Source organism: Perca flavescens, chromosome 18 (genome assembly GCF_004354835.1).
Source record: "Perca flavescens isolate YP-PL-M2 chromosome 18, PFLA_1.0, whole genome shotgun sequence".
NCBI lineage: Eukaryota > Metazoa > Chordata > Actinopteri > Perciformes > Percidae > Perca > Perca flavescens.
The window spans coordinates 32,702,111-32,727,466 of record NC_041348.1 but is presented as its reverse complement, the minus strand read 5'-3'; the positions used below and the strand labels follow the sequence as shown (position 1 = coordinate 32,727,466).

The 25,356-nt window shown below is 43.1% G+C and overlaps 2 protein-coding genes and 1 pseudogene across 5 annotated transcripts in view; 1 reads left to right on the top strand and 2 right to left on the bottom strand.

The window, feature by feature from the left end:
- LOC114573139 (activator of 90 kDa heat shock protein ATPase homolog 1) overlaps window positions 1-6,595 on the top strand; it is an 11,365-nt gene extending 4,770 nt beyond the window's left edge. Inside the window, exons 3-8 of one of the 4 annotated variants that reach the window (XM_028605092.1) lie at window positions 1,501-1,583; window positions 3,306-3,423; window positions 3,507-3,604; window positions 4,890-5,039; window positions 5,151-5,304; window positions 5,888-6,595. In XM_028605092.1, coding sequence (XP_028460893.1) covers window positions 1,501-1,583; window positions 3,306-3,423; window positions 3,507-3,604; window positions 4,890-5,039; window positions 5,151-5,304; window positions 5,888-6,045 — 761 coding nt within the window. In that variant the 3' untranslated portion in view covers window positions 6,046-6,595. The other 3 variants (XM_028605093.1, XM_028605091.1, XM_028605094.1) reach the window with 3 other exon arrangements.
- A 2,707-nt stretch (window positions 6,596-9,302) lies between these two features.
- LOC114572907 (microfibril-associated glycoprotein 4-like) lies at window positions 9,303-19,416 on the bottom strand (annotated as a pseudogene).
- Window positions 19,417-20,085: 669 nt separating this feature from the next.
- brf1b (BRF1 general transcription factor IIIB subunit b) overlaps window positions 20,086-25,356 on the bottom strand; it is a 41,419-nt gene continuing 36,148 nt past the window's right edge. The window contains exons 14-19 of the mRNA XM_028604684.1: window positions 25,200-25,281; window positions 25,073-25,125; window positions 23,361-23,650; window positions 22,296-22,347; window positions 20,590-20,740; window positions 20,086-20,117 (exon numbers count right to left, since the gene is read on the bottom strand). Of these exons, the coding sequence (XP_028460485.1) occupies window positions 20,086-20,117; window positions 20,590-20,740; window positions 22,296-22,347; window positions 23,361-23,650; window positions 25,073-25,125; window positions 25,200-25,281 (660 nt within the window). The remainder of the gene's footprint in view (window positions 20,118-20,589; window positions 20,741-22,295; window positions 22,348-23,360; window positions 23,651-25,072; window positions 25,126-25,199; window positions 25,282-25,356) is intronic.

The window sequence follows — 25,356 nt, the reverse complement described above, 5'->3', positions numbered from 1 at the left end:
TACAAAGCCCCAACAATTACAGTAATTCCTCAAGAGCAGTTCAGTTACTAGTTACTTTACACGCAAAACTGCTTCAGTTACTATTTACTAGTTACTTTACATGCAAAACTGCTTCAGTTACTAGTTACTTTACACACTAAACTGCTTCAGTTACTAGTTAATTTACACACAAAACTGCTTCACTTACTAGTGAACCTAGTAAACGTCTCTGATTGTAATCGTCTCTGATTGTAATCGTCTCTGATTGTAATCGTCTGATTGTAATCGTCTCTGATTGTAATCGTCTCTGATTGTAATCGTCTCTGATTGTAAACGTCTCTGATTGTAATCGTCTGATTGTAACCGTCTCTGATTGTAATCGTCTCTGATTGTAAACGTCTCTGATTGTAATCGTCTCTGATTGTAATCGTCTGATTGTAATCGTCTCTGATTGTAATCGTCTCTGATTGTAAACGTCTCTGATTGTAATCGTCTCTGATTGTAATCGTCTCTGATTGTAATCGTCTCTGATTGTAACCGTCTCTGATTGTAATCGTCTGATTGTAATCGTCTGATTGTAATCGTCTCTGATTGTAATCGTCTGATTGTAATCGTCTGATTGTAATCGTCTCTGATTGTAATCGTCTGATTGTAACCGTCTCTGATTGTAATCGTCTCTGATTGTAATCGTCTCTGATTGTAAACGTCTCTGATTGTAAACGTCTCTGATTGTAATCGTCTCTGATTGTAATCATCTCTGATTGTAAACGTCTCTGATTGTAATCGTCTGATTGTAACCGTCTCTGATTGTAATCGTCTCTGATTGTAAACGTCTCTGATTGTAATCGTCTCTGATTGTAATCGTCTGATTGTAATCGTCTCTGATTGTAATCGTCTCTGATTGTAAACGTCTCTGATTGTAATCGTCTCTGATTGTAATCGTCTCTGATTGTAATCGTCTCTGATTGTAAACGTCTCTGATTGTAATCGTCTCTGATTGTAATCGTCTCTGATTGTAAACGTCTCTGATTGTAATCGTCTCTGATTGTAAACGTCTCTGATTGTAATCGTCTCTGATTGTAATCATCTCTGATTGTAAACGTCTCTGATTGTAATCGTCTGATTGTAACCGTCTCTGATTGTAATCGTCTCTGATTGTAAACGTCTCTGATTGTAATCGTCTCTGATTGTAATCGTCTGATTGTAATCGTCTCTGATTGTAATCGTCTCTGATTGTAATCGTCTCTGATTGTAATCGTCTGATTGTAATCGTCTCTGATTGTAATCGTCTCTGATTGTAATCGTCTCTGATTGTAATCGTCTCTGATTGTAAACGTCTCTGATTGTAATCGTCTCTGATTGTAATCGTCTCTGATTGTAATCGTCTCTGATTGTAAACGTCTCTGATTGTAATCGTCTCTGATTGTAATCGTCTCTGATTGTAATCGTCTCTGATTGTAATCGTCTCTGATTGTAATCGTCTCTGATTGTAATCGTCTCTGATTGTAACTGTCTCTGCAGGGACGGCGAGCAGCGGTGTGAAGTACCGAGGAACCGTCCACGTGGCCAACCTGTCGGACGAGAACGAGGCGGACGACCTCGACGTGAGAAACCACGTCCTGTTCCTGTTTATAAACGTCACTGTGTTCACTTCCTGTTCCTGTTTATAAACGTCACAGGGTACATGATGTCATCTGAGGATGAATGGATGAGTAGTTCTGGATGAATGGATGAGTAGTTCTGTCTCTTCTAGATGAATGGATGAGTAGTTCTGGATGAATGGATGAATAGTTCTGTCTCTTCTAGATGAATGGATGAGTAGTTCTGGATGAATGGATGAATTGATGAGTAGTTCTAGATGAATGGATGAGTAGTTCTAGATGAATGGATCAGTAGTTCTGGATGAATGGATCAGTAGTTCTGGATGAATGGATGAGTAGTTCTGGATGAATGGATCAGTAGTTCTGGATGAATGGATGAGTAGTTCTGGATGAATGGATGAATAGATTAGTAGTTCTAGATGAATGGATGAGTAGTTCTAGATGAATGGATGAGTAGTTCTGGATGAATGGATCAGTAGTTCTAGATGAATGGATGAATAGATGAGTAGTTCTAGATGAATGGATCAGTAGTTCTGGATGAATGGATGAATGCATGAGTAGTTCTGTCTCTTCTATATGAGTTGTTCTGAATGTATGGATGAGTAGTTCTGTCTCTTCTAGATGAATGGATGAGTAGTTCTAGATGAATGGATCAGTAGTTCTGGATGAATGGATGAATGCATGAGTAGTTCTGTCTCTTCTAGATGAGTTGTTCTGGATATATGGATAAGTAGTTCTGTCTCTTCTAGATGAATGGATGAGTAGTTCTGGATGAATGGATGAGTAGTTCTGTCTCTTCTAGATGAGTAGTTCTGGATGAATGGATGAGTAGTTCTAGATGAATAGATGAGTAGTTCTGGATGAATGGATGAGTAGTTCTGGATGAATGGATGAGTAGTTCTGTCTCTTCTAGAAGAATAGATTAATGGATGAGTAGTTCTAGATGAATGGATGAATGGATGAGTAGTGCTGTCTCTTCTAGAAGAATAGTTTAATGGATGAGTAGTTCTAGATGAATGGATGAGAAGTTCTAGATGAATGGTGTCTCTGTGTGTACTGGTCCAGATCTCGGTGTCTCTGTGTGTACTGGTCAAGATCTCGGTGTCTGTGTGTGTACTGGTCTAGATCTCGGTGTCTCTGTGTGTACTGGTCTAGATCTCGGTGTCTCTGTGTGTACTGGTCCAGATCTCGGTGTCTCTGTGTGTACTGGTCCAGCTCTTGGTGTCTGTGTGTGTACTGGTCTAGATCTCGGTGTCTCTGTGTGTACTGGTCTAGATCTCGGTGTCTGTGTGTGTACTGGTCTAGATCTCGGTGTCTCTGTGTGTACTGGTCTAGATCTCGGTGTCTCTGTGTGTACTGGTCTAGATCTCGGTGTCTCTGTGTGTACTGGTCCAGCTCTTGGTGTCTGTGTGTGTACTGGTCTAGATCTCGGTGTCTCTGTGTGTACTGGTCCAGATCTCGGTGTCTCTGTGTGTACTGGTCCAGCTCTTGGTGTCTGTGTGTGTACTGGTCTAGATCTCGGTGTCTCTGTGTGTACTGGTCTAGATCTCGGTGTCTGTGTGTGTACTGGTCTAGATCTCGGTGTCTCTGTGTGTACTGGTCTAGATCTCGGTGTCTCTGTGTGTACTGGTCTAGATCTCGGTGTCTCTGTGTGTACTGGTCCAGCTCTTGGTGTCTGTGTGTGTACTGGTCTAGATCTCGGTGTCTCTGTGTGTACTGGTCTAGATCTCGGTGTCTCTGTGTAAGGACCAGCCCGACACACCGCTACTCGGCCTGATGAGGACACGCGGCGTCCAGGAGGTCCGCCGGGTTCTGGCCCAGTACGTCCAGCAGCTCAAATCAGGTCTGTTACCCAGAATGCAACGGGCAGGACTAGCCAATCATTGAGGATCCCTATAGTAACCAGAGTGACATGTGACCTCGCAGAGTTCAGCCAGGGGATGATCCTTCCCTCCAACCAACAGCAGAAGACGCCGCAGCCTCCGACACAGAAGAAGAAGCCGCTCCAGACAAGTCAGCCTCAGGTAGACCAGCAAACTACACCTGTATGTCTCCTCCAGACCAGTCAGTCTCAGGTAGACCAGCAAACTAGACCTGTATGTCTCTTCCAGACCAGTCAGCCTCAGGTAGACCATTAAACTACACCTGTATGTCTCCTCCAGACCAGTCAGCCTCAGGTAGACCCACAAACTACACCTGTATGTCTTCTCTCGACCTGTCAGCCTCAGGTAGACCATTAAACTACACCTGTATGTCTCCTCCAGACCAGTCAGCCTCAGGTAGACCCACAAACTACACCTGTATGTCTCCTCCAGACCAGTCAGTCTCAGGTAGACCATTAAACTACACCTGTATGTCTTCTCCAGACCAGTCAGCCTCAGGTAGACCCACAAACTACACCTGTATGTCTCCTCCAGACCAGTCAGTCTCAGGTAGACCATTAAACTACACCTGTATGTCTTCTCCAGGCCAGTCAGCCTCAGGTAGACCCACAAACTACACCTGCATGTCTCCTCCAGACCAGTCAGCCTCAGGTAGACCATTAAACTACACCTGTATGTCTTCTCCAGACCAGTCAGCCTCAGGTAGACCAGCAAACTACACCTGTATGTCTTCTCCAGACCAGTCAGCCTCAGGTAGACCCACAAACTACACCTGTATGTCTCCTCCAGACCAGTCAGCCTCAGGTAGACCAGCAAACTACACCTGTATGTCTTCTGCAGACCAGTCAGCCTCAGGTAGACCAGCACATTACACGTGTATGTCTCCTCCAGACCAGTCAGCCTCAGGTAGACCAGCAAACTACACCTGTATGTCTCCTCCAGACCAGTCAGCCTCAGGTAGACCAGCACATTACACCTGTATGTCTTCTCTCGACCAGTCAGCCTCAGGTAGACCCACAAACTACACCTGTATGTCTCCTCCAGACCAGTCAGCCTCAGGTAGACCAGCACATTACACCTGTATGTCTCCTCCAGACCAGTCAGCCTCAGGTAGACCCACAAACTACACCTGTATGTCTCCTCCAGACCAGTCAGCCTCAGGTAGACCAGCAAACTACACCTGTATGTCTCCTCCAGACCAGTCAGCCTCAGGTAGACCAGCACATTACACCTGTATGTCTCCTCCAGACCAGTCAGCCTCAGGTAGACCCACAAACTACACCTGTATGTCTTCTCCAGACCAGTCAGTCTCTGGTCAAACACATCCTGATACAACAGAAGGAATGGTGTCTATAACGTGGTTGTTGAGGTTATAAAGCATTATAACATGAGACCAGGTGAGTCTGTGACCTCTGACCTCCTACAGATTAGCCCCGCCCCCAAGGCATATTCTGGCCCCGCCCCCCCCAGGGCCTCCTCTGGCCCCGCCCCCAGCCCTGCTACCTGCAGCTTTAATCTGAAGGAAACCTTCCAGACGTCTGCTGCTGAGCTGTACACCACATTCATCAGCCAGGAGGTACAAAGTACTGCAGTACTACTAGTACTTGTACTGTATATTGTACTGTAGTACTACTACGGTACTACTGTACTACTACAGTGCTACAGTACAATGTGTGTGTGTGTGTAGTTTGTGCAGGTGTTTACCCGCTCGGCGGCGGTGTTGGACGGGCGGCGAGGCGGCCGGTTCCAGATGATGGACGGCAGCGTCAGCGGCGAGTTCACCGAGCTGGTCCCTGAACGCAGCATCCAGATGAGGTGGCGCTTCAGGACGTGGCCCAGCGGTACGATGGTCACAATGATGTCACGATGATGTCATGATGATGTCATGATGATGTCAAGATGATGTCATGATGATGTCGAGATGATGTCACGATGATGTCACGATGATGTCATAATGATGTCATGATGATGTGATGATGATGTCAAGATGATGTCATGATGATGTCAAGATGATGTCATGATGATGTCACGATGATGTCACGATGAGCCTCTTTTTTCCTTGTTTATTTCATTTTAATCCTTAATATGTTTGTTATTGTATGTCTCTGCTGCTGCGTTCAGGGACTGTCTGACCCCTGAGCGCTATGTGTTGTGTCCCTGCTGCTGCGTTCAGGGACCGTCTGACCCCTGAGCGCTGTGTGTTGTGTCCCTGCTGCTGCGTTCAGGGACCGTCTGACCCCTGAGCGCTATGTGTTGTGTCCCTGCTGCTGCGTTCAGGGACCGTCTGACCCCTGAGCGCTGTGTGTTGTGTCCCTGCTGCTGCGTTCAGGGACCGTCTGACCCCTGAGCGCTGTGTGTTGTGTCCCTGCTGCTGCGTTCAGGGACCGTCTGACCCCTGAGCGCTGTGTGTTGTGTCCCCATCAGACTACTATGCTGCGGTAAGTCTGGAGCTGCAGCAGCGCGGAGACGAGACGGAGCTCAGCATGGCGTGCAGCGGCGTGCCGGCGGCCGAGGAGGACGCCACCAGAGAGGGCTGGCGCCGCTTCTACTTCCAGGCCATCAGGCAGACGTTCGGATACTGACCCGGTCCAACCCGGTCTGACGCGCAAACAGAGAACTGATGTTTGTGGTACCTTTTTTTTTTTAGACAATTTTGTAACTTTTCATTTTACGTTAGTTAGCGACAATAACCTTAAAAAAAGGGACAAAAAAAATCTAAAACTGTGACAAAAATGTCGGAAAAAGCGACAAAAACTCAAAATCACAAATGACAGAATCAGATTCTCAAACAGAATCAGAACCAGAGACAGGAGAAGAGAGACCCGGTCCGACGGCCGACATTTTTGTTACTTTTCATTTTACGTTAGTTAGTGACAATAACCTTAAAAAAAGGGACAAAAAAGTTTGAAAAATTTGACACAAAAACTTTGAAAAATGTGACAAAAATTTCGGAAAAAGCAACAAAAACTTTGTAGAAATCACGAATGACTGTCAAACAGAATCCGAACCAGAGACGGGAGAATCCTGGACAAGGTCTTGGGTCCGAGGACAAGGTCTCGGGTCCGAGGACAAGGTCTCGGGTCGAAGGACAAGGTCTCGGGTCCGAGGACAAGGTCTCGGGTCGGAGGACAAGGTCTCGGGTCCGAGGTCGGGTCGAAGGACAAGGTCTCGGGTCCGAGGACAAGGTCTCGGGTCCGAGGACAAGGTCTCGGGTCCGAGGACAAGGTCTCGGGTCCGAGGACAAGGTCTCGGGTCTGAGAAGTTCCTTAAAGCTGCGTTCTTTCTCTCTTCTTTTTATTTAAGATGATTTTTGGGGCATCTTTAGGCCTTTATAGAGAGGACAGCTGAACACATGAAAGGAGAGAGAGAGGAGGGGGGGATGACATGCAGCAAAGGAGTCAAACCCACGGCCCTCTGCGTCGAGGAGTAAACCTCTATATATGGACCCTACCAACTGAGCTCCCCGGGCGCCCAAACAGAAGTCTGTTTCTCTGAGAAAATGAGCCGACTTCTCTCTTGATTTATTACCTCGGTGAACATTACATAATGAGGTCATGGTCTCAGTCTGCAGCGTGATGATCATTCAGTAACCAGTGGTCCCGTTTATTTTAGAGGAGAGGAGAAAGCAGGGGCTGATTTAGGACCAATCAGGAACAGAGGCTTAGCGATGCTAACCATGCTAACACTGGGGACAGTAAACACACCTCACCTTGTTTTGGGCTGATGTCATCTTAACCTTTGACCCTGTCGCTGGCTGTTTCCGTCCAGTCATCTGAAGTTCTGAAACCATTCATGTGAATAAAGGTGAAAGTGTGTTGAGCCAATAAAAACCTGTGTGATGACATCACAAGCTGTTTGGCTGTCTGATTGGTAGATGGAATAGATCTGAGACATTTTTACGCTTATCACCCTGAGGCCATTTTTACAATTCCTTTTCCTTCTGGTTTTATTTTTTAAAAAAGCTTGTAAAACATCAACCCTGTTGTCTATAGTCAATCAATGTACATCATTTTTTTCATGAAAAACTGGGCTATTAGAATATGTGTGCTGTGGTGAGGTCACTTGAATGTAAAACAAGGTTGTATGACCTTAAAGATAAATAAATAAATAAATAAATAAAACGGAACATGAATCTCACAGATATTTATTGATATCACACACAGAGCAATACAAGCTAAGCCAATCTCCTGTCTAAAACACTTCTCATATGTCTTAGGAGTCACACTGTGAAGAAATAAACTTTATAACTTATACAGTTGACAAAATATATAAATTTTTTCAAAAAAAGTCCAGACGCTTTTGCCAATAATCAAAATAATAATGTCATATTAATTGATATCACACAGCAATGCTACACAAGCATTTGTGTTGTCTAAAACAGTTCTCTTATATATTTGGAGTCATCCAGTGCAAAAATAAACATAATGAACGATATAACTCATATAAATGAAAAACTATTTACATTTCTTCAAAAAAGGCCAAAATGTGTCCCAAATATCTAAACAGTGATGTCATTCTTCTCTGTAGAACGGTAATAGAGTTATCTCTCTTTTTCACTTTACTCTTTGTTCTCGCTCGGATTCCCTGGAGTGAACTCTCTTTTCGACTACATAGTCTTTGTGTGACGGACCTGCCTTCCCATTGGTTGAAACATGTCAACACACTCTCGCAAAGCATCATGGGAGATTTATACTAGCTGGTAGCACGGAGCTAGCGAGATAAATTATGGACATCGAGTGGATAAATCTTGGATGTAAGAGTTTGGATTTATTGCTGAACAACTCCGAAAAAAGGCACAAGTTCCAGGCTGGATAGAAAACCTCCTGTAAAGGCTACGAAAACACCAAAGACACCGCCATGATGGCTAACTCCTTAGCTTTTAGCAGGAAAAGTCGGTTACTAGCTACGTTTAACTGTTATCAGATTATCTAACTATGAATCAGAGGTGCCGTTTGGCATCATGGATGATCATCTAGTGCTCTTAAGGTTTAAGGTATTTCTATTCATATTGTACAAACACTGGATCGCACAACACACCCTGCTACATCCTGTGTGTGTGTGTCTGTGTGTGTCTGTGTCTATGATTGTGTGTGTGTGTGTGTGTGTTTGTGTGTGAGTGTGTGTGTGTGTGTGTGTGTGTGTGTGAAAAGAAGGAATTTTAAAGAGCAAAGTTAAATTTAAAATAAAAAAACTAAATTTAAAGTTTTTTTTTAAATTTCTCCCTTTTTTATTGTTATTCCATTTTTTTCAAATTATCATTTTAACTTTTGCTTTTTGACTTTTAATTATAATATTTTTAATTCGATATATTTGCATATTCTCTTTTTGCTGCTAATTTTAATTATGAATTAAGTACCCTCCATAGAAGAGTAAGTGAAGACATTTTTTTTCTTCACTTTTTTGCAAATTTTGTTTTTTTTAACAACTTTTTTGTCAATTTTTTCAGCATTCAGAAAATTAAGAAAATTGTCGATTGTTTTTCCTGCATTTTTGTAGCTTTTTCCAACATTCATTTTGTCACAGTTCTGATTTAGAAAGTTTTCAAAAAAGGGTCAAATTTGGCCCGAGGACAACAGGAGGGTTAAGTCAGCGTAATAATTACCAACTGTCTGAGTTCTACTTGGTTCTGGCTGATAACATCATTTAAGACCCAACAGACTGTAGTCCACTCAAAGGATTTAAAACTACTTAAGTTTATAACTTTAAAAAACATTATTTCAGGACTGTGGCTCCAATAAAAGTTTGATGATAATAATAATAATAATAATAATAATAAATATAAACTATTTGCTTTCTAATTATGAATAAAAGAAGACATGAGATCGTCTTAATGCTCAGCTTATTTATTTATTGTCACCGTACAGCAGATAAACTGGAGACACTTCTGACTTTTCCTCCACGTTGCAGCGAGCTGCGACCGCTTTAAACCATCACAGACCATAACAAGATTTACAGACATCAGCTGGTTCTCTTTCCAGTTTCAGGAACATAAGACCTGCTGTGAGATTAAAATCTTAATGAGAGAAAGATGAATAAATGAGAAGAGATGAGCAGATATTCTGCTGTACGTTGGTCCTGGAGAACTACTGCACAGGACGGATCTTCATACTGATGCTCTTCAGGGAGTAGTTACTACCTTTCCATTGGTGCCACTCCACTCCAACATAATTGAGAGTGTTGTCAGTCCCCCAACGATAAACACCGTTTGGATTTGTATAGTAACAGGCGTTGTACCAGAAGGCCCCCAGGTATAATCTGGCACAGTTCTTAGTAGCATGAGAGTCCTGGTCTTTGTCGAAGGTGGTGAACTTCTTTCCATTGTGATTAGTCATGGAGTCTCCTACAGAAACACAACAAGTGTATAATCAACATATATATATATATATATATATATATATATATATATATATATTTTAGGGCTGTCAAAATTAATTTTTTTTATAATTTTTGCGTTAATTATTTAATATTTAACTCGTTAAAAACAATTAACGAAATTAACGCAGCTGTGTTTGTTTACTTCATGTGGCGGCTGAGAAACGTAATACGTCTCCATAACAGCAGGCGGCGCTACTTTGTATTGTTGCCCAAGTAATGAAAACCGGCAGCTGATTGGACGAACGCGTCACATGGGTTTGTTTTCTCCGGAAATCCAAAGCCAGACTGTCATGGCAGCCGTTCAGAATCCAATCTCATATTGTACTAAAATACTCATAATATTAATAATAATAGATTCAGTATTTTGGTCTATTGAGTGGTAGTTACGATAAGAGACATGAGAGAAACATCCAACTCTAATTTATTAATACATTTATTTATGTCTGTAGATTTTATCTCAACTATAAGACCACATTTCCCATCAACCCTGCTCCTTCCTGTTTAGCGTTTTGTTTTCTTACTGTCAGCTGGCCGGCGTGGAGTTTGTTTAGACGATGAGCGGAGGAGTTGAAGAGCCTCGCTAGCTTCACTGAGTTTTTGTTGATAAAGACTAGAATGACTTCACCAGAACAGCTGATGGACTTACTAACTAACGTTATGGAAATTACATTTACGATAGTAATGCGGAGACTTGCTGCTGAAGTAGGAAGTCTTTCTGGAAGTTACTTTACCTCGTCAAGACATGGATTATTAAGTTTTAATTTGCTTTACTGAAAGGAAAATCGTGTAAAGGCGTGAGGTAAGCTGACAACAATAGATGTAAATATATGACTGACAGCAGGATTCAACATGGCTAACGTTTGGGGAGCTAACGTTAGCTGGTGAAAATGTAGCGTTAAGTGCGGCTGGTCGATGTGTAACGTTACTTTTTAACGTACCGTTAGCTCGCTGGATTTGTCTTGAGATATTATGAAATGAGATTTAGGAGTAAAGAAGAGAACTTGTCGTTAACTATAATTTAAGTGAAAACTTAACACAGATTGAGTGAAATCAGCCTCATAGCAGTCAATGTAGGGGTAATATTACTGACGCGTTAAAAAAAACTGTTATAACGTTAACGTTACTAAATGTCTTATTTGAGGTCAAAAATCAATCAACCAAAATTATGTTTGCTGTTCATAAACGATGTTAAGAGCTAGCTAGCAATCACCAATAACTGACATCTCAGCCGGTCCGTTAACAGTTGCTAGGCAACATAACTAGCTTGCTAGCTAGTTCACCAACTTTTCTGTATTTATAGTTAAAAAAAGAAGAGATAAAATACTCTATCTACTCCTACTGACGTGTGGAAAGTGATGGCAGCTTCCTGGTCTCTGTGGTTCTTCTGGTAAAGCAGTTAGGTGCTGACCAGCTGACAACCATACTGGTTGCCATAGGTGACAATAGTAAACAGTACCCTAGTAAGATGGCTGACAGTTATACCATTAGTTATGACGTCATGTCATATCTATTGTTCTGCCTGTCTGTCTCAGAGGAAGTTTCCCCTCTCCATTATATGATATCGCTGCGTGGAGTTTTGAAAAGTCTAACTGCACTCGCGACCACTTTATCGGCATCGATATGACTCCAGGGACTTGAACAAAGAGTCGTATTTTCAATGAACCAATGAAAACCAATATCACACTCCACAACATTTATGGCTGAAATTCTTGTCCTTAATGTGGAAACCTCACCTGCTCCTCCATTAGTGAATCCAGAAACAGATAGCTTGTATCCGGAGGACTCTGGGTCGATGGAGAACGAGGAGTAACGAGCGAACACTTTTTTTCCTCCAAAGTCCTCCATGTCGACCAGCAGCTTGTACTTTCTCCTCAGAGTCAGGTGGTAGAGAGACTCCAGACCTTAAAACAATCAAACATTTAGAAACAGATTCATACTTTCTCCTCAGAGTCAGGTGGTAGAGAGACTCCAGACCTGAAAACAATCAAACATTTAGAAACAGATTCATGAAGACATGACTGTTAGTTTAGATTCATTTCTCACCGAGCCAGTACTCTCCAGCAGCGATACCAAAGCCGGTCTTGTATTGATCCCAGCCCCTGTAGAAGTTCACCGTGCCGTCCATCCTCCTCTGGAACACCTGGGGGACGGGGACGGATGGGATGGGATGGGGGGTTAACTAGATAAACACGAGATATCTGATAACTCATGTTTCCAGACAACAAGGATTTTACTGGAATGTGATTTATTGTGAAGGAACTACAGGAAGTGTTGACTTCAGTTAAAATACTCACCGTCCACCGTCCTCCTTCTGAGACCATGTCACAGTACACCTACACACACACACACACACACACACACACACACACAGGTATGACCTAATGTGATCCTTTAACTAAATCTGTATCCAAATGTACTTGAATCAGTTCTACTACTTCACCTGCCCAACCAGAATCACCCCATAGGAGACAACATAGCCTATATGTATTTATTCAGCAGCAATGATTGGCCTGTTCAGCACCAACCCTGTCGCTGTCTCTGGTGCTGAAATATTTTAACTTGACTGGAAAGCTGTTTTCATTGTTCTTTAATACAACTTGTCTGACAATGTGGCTTTTCTTTGTGATTTATTGGACATAGGCTAACTTGGCTCAACAAGTGACCCATTACAACATGGATTTATAGCTATTTTAGAAGTCACCTGGTAGCAGGGGGGCCCAGTGATGAGGCTCTGTCCCCACTGTGCTGAGAGTCTAGCTCCGCCCCTGTTGTTAGTCCTGTTCAGTTCAGTTCAAGTACTTTAAACATTTCTTAATGTAAACATTAACCTGGTGCATTATAAAAAAATAGGTGACGGTTGCTTCTTGCTTTCACAATTTATAGCAGAAGTTCTCCGAGAATCTCTTTTATATCAAATATAAACTGGTATTGTGACCGAAATGTCCCTAACCTGACTGATATCAAATCAGAAATGTAATTGAATCAGGACCTTGTGAATCAAAATTCGAAAAAAAATTGAATTGTGAAATCAAAAGCGATATTAAAGGGATACGCCACCGTTTGTTGAAATAGGGCTCATCACGGTCTACCCTGGCTGTAGATAGGTGGGCCAACACATATTTTGTGTCAGTGCAAGTAATTAGGTTGTTATTGTTTTTTTTGTTGGCTCACTTTTACTCACAACATGCTAACCGGCAACATAGGATTCCATTCACTATGCTAAGCTAACTAGCGAAGGCGCTGCTGGTGTTGCACCAGACTAAAACAATGCATGCACAAAAAATGTGTTGGCCCACCTATCTACAGCTAGGGTAGACCATGATAAGACCTATTTCACCTATCTACGGCTAGAGGAGACCATGATAAGACCTATTTCACCTATCTACGGCTAGAGGAGACCATGATAAGACCTATTTCACCTATCTACGGCTAGAGGAGACCATGATAAGACCTATTTCACCTATCTACGGCTAGAGGAGACCATGATAAGACCTATTTCACCTATCTACGGCTAGAGGAGACCATGATAAGACCTATTTCACCTATCTACAGCTAGGGTAGACCATGATAAGACCTATTTCACCTATCTACAGCTAGGGTAGAGCATGATAAGACCTATTTCACCTATCTACAGCTAGAGGAGACCATGATAAGACCTATTTCACCTATCTACAGCTAGGGTAGACCATGATAAGGCCTATTTCACCTATCTACGGCTAGAGGAGACCATGATAAGACCTATTTCACCTATCTACAGTTAGAGGCGACCATGATAAGACCTATTTCACCTATCTACAGCTAGAGGAGACCATGATAAGCCCTATTTCACCTATCTACAGCTAGAGGAGACCATGATAAGACCTATTTCACCTATCTACAGCTAGGGTAGACCATGATAAGACCTATTTCACCTATCTACAGCTAGAGGAGACCATGATAAGCCCTATTTCACCTATCTACAGCTAGGGTAGACCATGATAAGCCCTATTTCACCTATCTACAGCTAGAGGAGACCATGATAAGACCTATTTCACCTATCTACAGCTAGAGGAGACCATGATAAGACCTATTTCACCTATCTACAGCTAGGGTAGACCATGATAAGCCCTATTTCACCTATCTACAGCTAGAGGAGACCATGATAAGACCTATTTCACCTATCTACAGCTAGGGTAGACCGTGATAAGCCCTATTTCACCTATCTACAGCTAGAGGAGACCATGATAAGACCTATTTCACCTATCTACAGCTAGGGGAGACCGGGATAATCCCTATTTCACCTATCTACAGCTAGAGGAGACCATGATAAGACCTATTTCACCTATCTACAGCTAGGGGAGACCGGGATAAGCCCTATTTCACCTATCTACAACTAGGGTAGACCATGATAAGCCCTACTTCACATACCTACAGCTAGGGGAGACCGGGATAAGCCCTATTTCACCTATCTACAGCTAGGGTAGACCATGATAAGACCTATTTCACCTATCTACAGCTAGAGGAGACCATGATAAGAACTATTTCACCTATCTACAGCTAGAGGAGACCATAATAAGCCCTATTTCACCTATCTACAGCTAGAGGAGACCATAATAAGACCTATTTCACCTATCTACAACTAGGGGAGACCATGATAAGACCTATTTCACCTATCTACAGCCAGGTTAGACCGTGATAAGACCTATTTCACCTATCTACAGCTAGGGTAGACCATGATAAGACCTATTTCACCTATCTACAGCTAGGGGAGACCGTGATAAGACCTATTTCACCTATCTACAACTAGGGGAGACCATGATAAGACCTATTTCACCTATCTACAACTAGAGGAGACCATGATAAGACCTATTTCACCTATCTACAGCCAGGTTAGACCGTGATAAGACCTATTTCACCTATCTACAACTAGGGTAGACCATGATAAGCCCTATTTCACCTATCTACAACTAGGGTAGACCATGAAAAGACCTATTTCACCTATCTACAACTAGGGGAGACCATGATAAGACCTATTTCACCTATCTACAACTAGAGGAGACCATGATAAGACCTATTTCACCTATCTACAGCCAGGTTAGACCGTGATAAGACCTATTTCACCTATCTACAACTAGGGTAGACCATGATAAGCCCTATTTCACCTATCTACAACTAGGGTAGACCATGATAAGCCCTATTTCACCTATCTACAACTAGGGTAGACCATGATAAGCCCTATTTCACCTATCTACAACTAGGGTAGACCATGATAAGCCCTATTTCAACAAATGGTGGCGTATCCCTTCAAGCCCTGATCTGAAGGTCAACCTGAGTCCCAGAGAGGATGAAGTGTACCTGGACAGCAGACGTGGCTCCGATGGGATAGATGGTGTACACTCCACTGGGTCGGCTGTTGTCATTGTGGTAAATGTCACTGCAGTCTACCGGCAGAATGAGCGGCAGGCAGCTGGTCAACAGTGGAGACAGCAAGACGAGGAAGACTGAAATCAGCTGGAACAGAAGAGAGATATTATAATTAAGTTCATTCACTCTCATGCACAGCTAGAATACTTTATAAAGCAAGCTGAAGACTTTTGCTACCCCTGTCCAAAATGTGGGGCCACAAATGATTAAAATGAGTTTTCCAGGTTGTGACACAAACTATCAGATATATAAAGTTGTAAACTTACCTTCATGGTCATATTTCAGCAGAAGTGATCTGATGAAGAACCTGATGTCAGTGTGTCTCGATGCTCTGATGTCTGTGATGTCTCTCTCACACTTCTTTATACTGTTAAGATTAATAAGTTACTGAGCAGCTGCTGTTTCACACCGATAACACTATACATGGGTGGGAACATGTCCTTGAGTGTGTGTGTGTCTCCCATTGGCTTACACAATGTTGGCACCCAAATCTGACACGCCGGCACTTTTTGGGGACTCGCCTCCATTAATGGACCAAAGAAACAACTTTGTAATTTGGAGTAAAGTAGAGGTCTTCGACGATTTTTAAACCAAGAACCCATTAACTGAAACAGAGACCGAGCAGGGACCCTCTGCTATTGTATACAAGGAAGATGCATATTACAGTTTTTTCCAACTGCTTACACATGTTTTCAAATCTATGTCTCCTTTGTTCAAAACTCTACACACAATTCCTAAAACTGCACACACACAAAATGCTAAATGCCTCACATCTCCTTCAACATGAAACACTGCATTCAAAATACCATAAACACATCTCAGAATGAAGCATTTGCATCAAATAGCAAACACTTTTTTCATAATAGTAGATTTTTGGATATACCATGTACACACTGTACAATGTTACAATAAAACAGAAAATGTTTATTGGGCAAAACAGTTAGTAAGAGTAGCTCAGTGTTGTTTACAGTAGTATGAAACATGAAAATACAAGGATAAACATATGTAAACCAATGGTATAATTTTTGGAATAAAGAATATGTGTGTGTGTGTGTGTGTGTGTGTGTGTGTGTGTGTGTGTGTGTTTGTGTGTGTGCGTGTGTTGTGAGTGTTTGCTTGTGTGTCGGGGCGGGTGTGTGTGTGGGGGGCAGTATTGTATGCACTTTGTGCAAAATAAAGTCTGATTGATTAGTAATGCTGAAATAGTCATTATTAGATAGATGCATGTAGTATGGACACCACTGTAACGCTACTCAAGATGGACTTCTCTCCCTGATCTCATCAGAGATGGCTCTCCTTATTACTCTTCTTCCCTCCTCCTCCTCCTCCTCGTTGTTATCCCCTGTCTCTTCCTCCTCCTCCTCCTCTTCCTCTCTGTCTATTGTTGGCATCCATTGTTCAAAACAGGTAATCTGACCTTTGACCTTTGTATATTCCTATACTAAAGCAATGATTGGTTAGTGTTCAGTTATGACATAATGTGTTTGCAAATGTGAGAAGTGTGTGTGTGCCCTGGTAAATAAGTGAAGCATTTTGATTGGTTGTGTTTAGAAATGGATAGCAAGTCACTTCCTGTTAGATTTTTGTGTCTTAGGTAGAGAATTGTGTGTAATGTTTTGAAAAAAGTGTTTTATGCCATTGAAAGCTGAGTGAAAGGCTGAGAAATAGCTTCTGGTTTTGGAGATTTGCTGGTTAGTTTATCACGTTGAGTGAGAGGTTTCAGAAATCATGTGACATGAAACGATTTTGTGTGTAAGCAGTTGGAAAAAACTGTAAACTGTGCCTAGGTGTGTGTGTGTCTGTGTGTGTGTGTCTGTATGTGTGTATGTGTATGTGTGTGTATGTGTGTCTGTGTGTGTGTGTCTGTGTGTGTGTGTCTATGTGTATGTTTGTGTGTATGTGTGTCGGTGTGTGTGTGTGTGTATGGGTGTGTGTGTGTGTGTGTGTGTGTGTGTGTGTGTCTGTCTGTGTGTGTGTGTGTGTGTGTGTGTATGTGTGTCTGTGTGTGTGTGTGTGTGTGTGTATGGGTGTGTGTGTGTGTTATAAAAATATGATTTACATACTTTTATCTCTCGTTAATATCACACTGATGACTCTTCTGTCTCAGTTAAATTAAACTGTTTGCAGAGTAAGAACCCAAAACCCTGCTCATTAATTATTGCTGTTTACTAAAAAAAGGAGACAACTTTCCTTTTATAGAAAAAGCAACAGTTTTTATTGCTAAATTCCAAGACCCTTAAAAAATGTCTCTCTCACACTTCTTTATACTGTTAAGATTAATAAGTTACTGAGCAGCTGCTGTTTCACACCGATAACACTATACATGGGTGGGAACATGTCCTTGAGTGTGTGTGTGTCTCCCATTGGTTTACACAATGTTGGCACCCAAATCTGACACGCCGGCCTCCATTAATGGACCAAAGAGACAACTTTGTAATTTGAAGTAAAGCAATACTTTTTAAACCAAGAACCCCTTAACTGAAACAGAGACCGAGCAGGGACCCTCTACTACACATATATTGTATACAAGGAAGATGCAAATTAAACTGGGCCTAGGTGTGTGTGTGTGTGTGTGTGTGTGTGTGTGTGTGTGTGTGTGTGTGTGTGTGTGTGTGTGTGTGATAATGGTAAATCCCAGCCTTACTAGTGTGTGAGTGTTTGAAGGATGTAAAAACAGCATTTAAAGTGTGATCCCAAACATAAATGATGGTTAAGGTTAGCATTAGATTAATATGAATCATGTAGCTGCTATAGTTCAGGTCAGGTCGGGGGGGGGACTGATGATGGTTACAGTTTTTTAAAATCACTTTGGCACTAATTTCAGAACCTTGACATAATTTTTCAAAACTCTAGACACAAAACTCACAACCATCGATCAAAATACACATTTTTCAAAACTCTAACACTTTCAATTGCTTGGATACAATCCACATAAACAAAAGATCACAGTTCAGATGATGGTCTATTCATTTCATTACAATCATCTAACTATCAAGCCATACAACTGCTCAAATGATCATTACTCTTAATGCATAATTGTATGGAAACAGATAAACAATATTCCATGTTTAGATCATGAAAGTTTCAAGATAACGAGATTCATTATCACCAATTAGCATGAACCAATCAGAATACAGTATCTATGGATGTAATATTTCATCATCCTTCTTTACTGTAATGTACTACTGTTTACCAGATACTGCTACTATAGTAGAATGTACCACATTTTCAGACTATTTACAGTATTGACAGTACTGCACTGTATGCATGCAGGCCCTTGGAACTGCTGGTCCAATTCTGCCAACTCGTTACTGATGATTGAGTTCACATTGTGGTACGAGTATAAGAGTCGATTGGGATCCACTTACAACACCATAGCAATACGTAACATGGAGCCGGCAGGTGATCCAGGTCACAATAGAGGTCAAGCGGTGGTGGGAGGAAGACGAGGAAGACGAGGAAGACGTGTTGGTCAAAGGTATGGCAGGGGACAAGCAGCCCATCTGAGAGGTGGCCGTGGGCTCGTTTGAGAGGTGTGGGGCACCGTGGTGGAGGACCAGGCCACGGACCAAGACAGCGGCGGCAGCAACAGCAAAGAGTGTCCAATGCAATCCGAGCAACAGTTGTAGACCATGTCGTAAATCATGGCATGACAATGACTGAGGGGGCTACTACGATTCAACCAAACCTCAGAAGATCAACCGTGGCCTCTAGAATCACAACTTTCTGCAAAGAGAACCGGTAAGTCTTCAGCATGAACTAAACATAACTACTCTCAGTTCTCAAATGACTGCATACCAATGTGTATCACCGAGTAGGTGATGTGACTGAGTGTGTTCTTTCTGTAATTTTCTCTGTAGAATTGAGATTTGGCCAAATTGGGGAGGCAGAGACAAAATTCTGACTGACAAACAAGAGCAGGCTGTGGTCGATTTGGTTCGGGCCAGAAATGATATTCGCCTTACAGAAATTAGCCAGCATATCTTGGACAGTGAAGACATGTTTAACAATGTGGAATCCATAAGTTTGCTGACTATTGCGCGCATGCTGAAAAGGCAACAGGTGTCTTTAAAACAACTATACCGTGTCCCTTTTGAACGAAATGCAGACAGATAGTGTGTCTCAAATCGTGCACTAAGGGAAGTGCACTTCGTACACTACGTACTTACTTGCATAGTGCGTAAAATTTGACGGGGGAGTTTTGTCTCAAATCGCGCACTGCAGTTATGTACTTACCGGAAGTTATGATCAAATCATCTCAGTCCTCCTTCTTCTTCTGTGAAATTGTGAGTTCTACCCAGGGCAGAGCATTGTCACCATACTGTCTATGGTTGTCACCATACATTTCTGCCTTGTTCATCAAAATGAATGGGATTGTTTTTATTGTTGCTTGTTTACCGTAAACATCCAGGTATGATGATATTCATACTTTTGCTCTTAATTCATTGTAAAAAAAAAAAATAGCAAAATTGGTATAAGTGTGTTTGTGTGTGTCTCTGTGTGGGTCTGTGTGTCTCTGTGTCTGTGTGTGTCTCTAGGTGTGTGTTTGTGTCTGTTTGCTGCAGCGGTTGAAACAGCGAACGATACAAAGTTTGTGAGCGAATTGTTGTGTAAATAAAGTTTGGACAATCATTTTTGTCTTCCTGTCGTCAGGACCAATCAGATCCATCGACACATTTAATAAGAAAACACAAAAACAAACATCCATCTACACACAGCTTATAAAAATACACTTTGTACAACACAAACATGTTTTAAAATCTCTTTCAGTTCATCGAGGGCTGGCTCTCTGGAGCCTTCTGATTGGACGGAGAGTTTGGTCACTGGAGGTCAAAGGTCAGCGGCTAGAAGACTTCCTCTTCCTCACAGCCATAATCTGGGAACAGAAATCAACCAATCAGGAAACACAAATCAACCAATCAGGAAACACAAATCAACCAATCAGGAAACACAAATCAACCAATCAGGAAACACAAATCAACCAATCAGGATACACAAATCAACCAATCAGGGAAACACAAATCAACCAATCAGGAAACACAAATCAACCAATCAGGAAACACAAATCAGCCAATCAGGAAACACAAATCAACCAATCAGGAAACACAAATCAACCAATCAGGAAACACAAATCAACCAATCAGGGAAACACAAATCAACCAATCAGGAAACACAAATCAACCAATCAAGGAAACCCAAATCAACCAATCAGGAAACACAAATCAGCCAATCAGGAAACACAAATCAACCAATCAGGAAACACTATCCTCTGTGGACACATATGGTACCTTTCACAATAAAATAAAGATTACAAGGTACATCCCTCCAGAATAAAAGCCCGGACTGACCTCCGACGAGCTGCAGAGCGCTGACGCACTCCTCCTCCACCACCACCTCCTCTTCCTCCTCCTCTTCCTCCGCCTCCACCACGGCGCCGGCCGGCGGGGGGGAGGGGTAAGAGGTCACCTCAGCTGCTGCCACGGTGACGGGGTTTTCTGCCTAAAGCGGGGACACAGATTCAGGTTTTAATTAACAATGTGCAGAAAAAGAGTCTTAAAATAAAACTAAAAAAGTCTCACAGAAAGCATTGGAAACATGCGTATCTTTGAGTCTGAAGAGTCTTTAAAGCTCCCATATTATTCTCATTTTCAGGTTCATAACTGTATTTTAAGGTTGTACCAGAACAGGTTTACATGGTTTAATTTTCAAAAAACACCATATTATAGTTGTACTGCACAGCTCTCTCTCACTGCTGCAGATCCTCTTTTCACCTGGTTTCTGTTTTAGCTACAGAGTGAGACCTCTTTTCTTCTTCTTCTTCACTACTATCTTTGATTGCACTCGCACATGCTCAGTAGCTCAGATGTAGATCATGTCAGCTAGACTTCTTCTAAACCAGGGAGCACATGGAAGGAGTTCTTTTGGAGATTATGGTGAACTTGTGTGTGTTGTAGCAGTGCTTTGCTATTGAGAACGACGTAGCATGCTAGCGTTAGCATCCTAACGCTAAAGCTACGAGCTAACGGTTGTGGTTAGCCAGCTCATTTCGGACTGTGACGTCACAGTCACTTTAAAAGACAATTCTGGCGTAAAATGACCCTAGGAGTTAACAACACATGTGTACTTCCACGGTAGCACAATGAGGTCCCTACATGTTACCCAAGCATTGAGAACTCTGTAAGTGTACAGACAGTTTATTAAAAAGATAGATTATAAAGACAGTACCTTTGGGTATACATGCAGGCGCCATTTTGGGAACCAGTCGAACCGTGAACACCGTGTTTGAGCTATGTTACTGGTTACTGGTTGCAAGCTGTTGGTGGTTCGACTGCTCATGTTTTTGTTAAGCTACCGTGGAAGTGTGGTGATATTTTGAGCCTTGTTAGTGGTATAAAATAGCGATTTACCATCTGCCCCGAAAGCTAGCGTTAGCAGCTAACTACCGGTTAGCGGTAGCTAGTTTAAAACTACAGACACATTGGTTTGCCATGACAACATGTCCCAGAGAACGGTTGACTCGGTACACATGTTATTAACCCCCCTAGTGTCATTTTACACCAGAATGATCCTTTAAATGATTCTTTGAGTCTGAAGAGATTTTAATGATTCTTTGAGTCTGACGAGATGTAATGATTCTTTGAGTCTGACGAGATGTAATGATTCTTTGAGTCTGACGAGATTTTACTGATTCTTTGAGTCTGAAGAGATTTTACTGATTCTTTGAGTCTGAAGAGATTTTAATGATTCTTTGAGTCTGAAGAGATTTTACTGATTCTTTGAGTCTGAAGAGATTTTAATGATTCTTTGAGTCTGAAGAGATTTTACTGATTCTTTGAGTCTGAAGAGATTTTAATGATTCTTTGAGTGACCTCTTCTGCCGAAGAAGCTGCAAAAGTGTCCAAAAAAAAAACTTAATATAAAAACTAAATCAACAGATTTTCATCCTACGCTTCGGTCTTTAATCCTGAAGGAATCAGCGAACCAACTTTTGATTTCAATAAACTTGTCGTGATCAGTTTCTGATTCAAAGAGTAAACGGACGCTGTGACATCACCTGGAGCGCCGTTTTCTTCTTCTTAGACGTGGAGGACAGGAGGAGGCGCACCCTGCAACAACAAGATCAACTGATTAGTTATCACACTGTATCTGAAGTCTCTTTATATAGACCTTAGTGGTCCCCTAATACTGTATCTGAAGTCTCTTTTATATAGACCTTAGTGGTCCCCTAATACTGTATCTGAAGTCTCTTTATATAGACCTTAGTGGTCCCCTAATACTGTATCTGAATCTTTTATATGAAGTGTCTATTGTATCTGAAGTTTTTATATAGACCTTAGTGGTCCCCTAATACTGTATCTGAAGTCTCTTTATATAGACCTTACCTTAGTGGTCCACTAATACTGTATCTGAAGTCTCTTTATATAGACCTTAGTGGTCCCCTAATACTGTATCTGAAGTCTCTTTTATATAGACCTTAGTGGTCCCCTAATATTGTATCTGAAGTCTCTTTATATAGACCTTAGTGGTCCCCTAATACTGTATCTGAAGTCTCTTTTATATAGACCTTAGTGGTCCACTAATACTGTATCTGAAGTCTCTTTATATAGACCTTAGTGGTCCACTAATACTGTATCTGAAGTCTCTTTTATATAGACCTTAGTGGTCCACTAATACTGTATCTGAAGTCTCTTTATATAGACCTTAGTGGTCCCCTAATACTGTATCTGAAGTCTCTTTTATATAGACCTTAGTGGTCCCCTAATATTGTATCTGAAGTCTCTTTATATAGACCTTAGTGGTCCCCTAATACTGTATCTGAAGTCTCTTTTATATAGACCTTAGCGGTCCACTAATACTGTATCTGAAGTCTCTTTATATAGACCTTAGTGGTCCCCTAATACTGTATCTGAAGTCTCTTTTATATAGACCTTAGTGGTCCCCTAATACTGTATCTGAAGTCTCTTTTATATACACCTTAGTGTGTGTGTCTCTGTGTGTGTGTGTGTGTGTGTGTGTGTGTCTCTGTGTGTGTGTGTCTCTCTGTGTGTGTGTGTCTCTGTGTGTGTGTCTCTGTGTCTGTGTGTGTCTCTGTGTGTGTGTGTGTGTGTGTGCAGCGTACCTCTTCCCCATGATGCTAGCGTTAGCCGCGAGGTCTCTGTTAGCGTCGCTGTTCTTCCTGCGGCGGCGGCGGTTGAGGCGTTTCGCGGCGGCGGCGGCCGTGGGGGGGTCGACCTCGGCGTTTGACCTGCTGGGACTGCTGCCCCCCCCACTTCCTGTCCCGCGGCTGTTCAGGTCCCGCAGGACGTCGTAGTTGATCTTACTGGAGATCTTCTTCTTCTCCAACATCCTCTCGATCGCCTCGCCCGCCGTCAACGCCGCCACCGGCACTTTCTTCTTCTTCTTCTTCGGCTGCACACAGGAAGTCACACACAGGAAGTCACACACAGGAGGTCAGACACAGGAAGTCACACACAGGTCAGACACAGGAAGTCACACACAGGAAGTCACACACAGGAGGTCAGACACAGGAAGTCACACACAGGAGGTCACACACAGGAAGTCATACACAGGAGGTCAGACACAGGAAGTAGTCACACACAGGAGGTCAGACACAGGAGGTCAGACACAGGAGGTCAGACTTGACTTGAGGCCGGGAGACCCTGTCAGCCCCTTGACTTGAGGCCGGGAGACCCTGTTGGTCCCTGTCAGCCCCTTGACTTGAGGCTGGGAGACCCTGTTGGTCCCTGTCAGCCCCTTGACTTGAGGCCGGGAGACCCTGTTGGTCCCTGTCAGCCCCTTGACTTGAGGCCGGGAGACCCTGTCGGTCCCTGTCAGCCCCTTGACTTGAGGCTGGGAGACCCTGTTGGTCCCTGTCAGCCCCTTGACTTGAGGCTGGGAGACCCTGTTGGTCCCTGTCAGCCCCTTGACTTGAGGCTGAGAGACTCTGTTGGTCTCTGTCAGCCCCTTGACTTGAGGCTGGGAAACCCTGTCGGTCCCTGTCGGCCCCTTGACTTGAGGCTGGGAGACCCTGTTGGTCCCTGTCGGCCCCTTGACTTGAGGCTGGGAGACCCTGTTGGTCCCTGTCGGCCCCTTGACTTGAGGCTGAGAGTCTCTGTTGGTCTCTGTCAGCCCCTTGACTTGAGGCTAAGAGACTCTGTTGGTCTCTGTCAGCCCCTTGACTTGAGTAGACCCTGTTGGTCCCTGTCGGCCCCTTGACTTGAGGCTGGGAGACCCTGTTGGTCCCTGTCGGCCCCTTGACTTGAGGCTGGGAGACCCTGTTGGTCCCTGTCGGCCCCTTGACTTGAGGCTGAGAGTCTCTGTTGGTCTCTGTCAGCCCCTTGACTTGAGGCTAAGAGACTCTGTTGGTCCCTGTCAGCCCCTTTACTTGAGTAGACCCTGTTGGTCCCTGTCGGCCCCTTGACTTGAGGCTGGGAGACCCTGTTGGTCCCTGTCGGCCCCTTGACTTGAGGCTGGGAGACCCTGTTGGTCCCTGTCGGCCCCTTGACTTGAGGCTGGGAGACCCTGTTGGTCTCTGTCAGCCCCTTGACTTGAGGCTGGGAGACCCTGTTGGTCCCTGTCGGCCCCTTGACTTGAGGCTGAGAGTCTCTGTTGGTCTCTGTCAGTCCCTTGACTTGAGGAGACCCTGTTGGTCCCTGTCGGCCCCTTGACTTGAGGCTGAGAGTCTCTGTTGGTCTCTGTCAGCCCCTTGACTTGAGGAGACCCTGTTGGTCCCTGTCGGCCCCTTGACTTGAGGCTGGGAGACCCTGTTGGTCCCTGTCGGCCCCTTGACTTGAGGCTGGGAGACCCTGTTGGTCCCTGTTGTTGACTCACCTTCTCTTTGTACGTCCCCTGTTCTTTCTCTTTCTGTATCCTGTCTTCTTTCTCTGTAAACACAAACAGCCAATAAGAACCCAGAACCCTGACGAAGATGATGAAGATGGTGAAGAGGTTTCCAGACCTTTCTGCTCCTTCAGGTATTCCTCGTTCTGTTTCATCCATAGCTCTGTCTTCACCTCAACCTCCCGCTCATTCAGGATGTACTGTACAGCACAAAACCACAGTCACACTTCCTGTACTCACACCCTTTCACAGTAAAAGCCTGGGTCAGTTCAGCA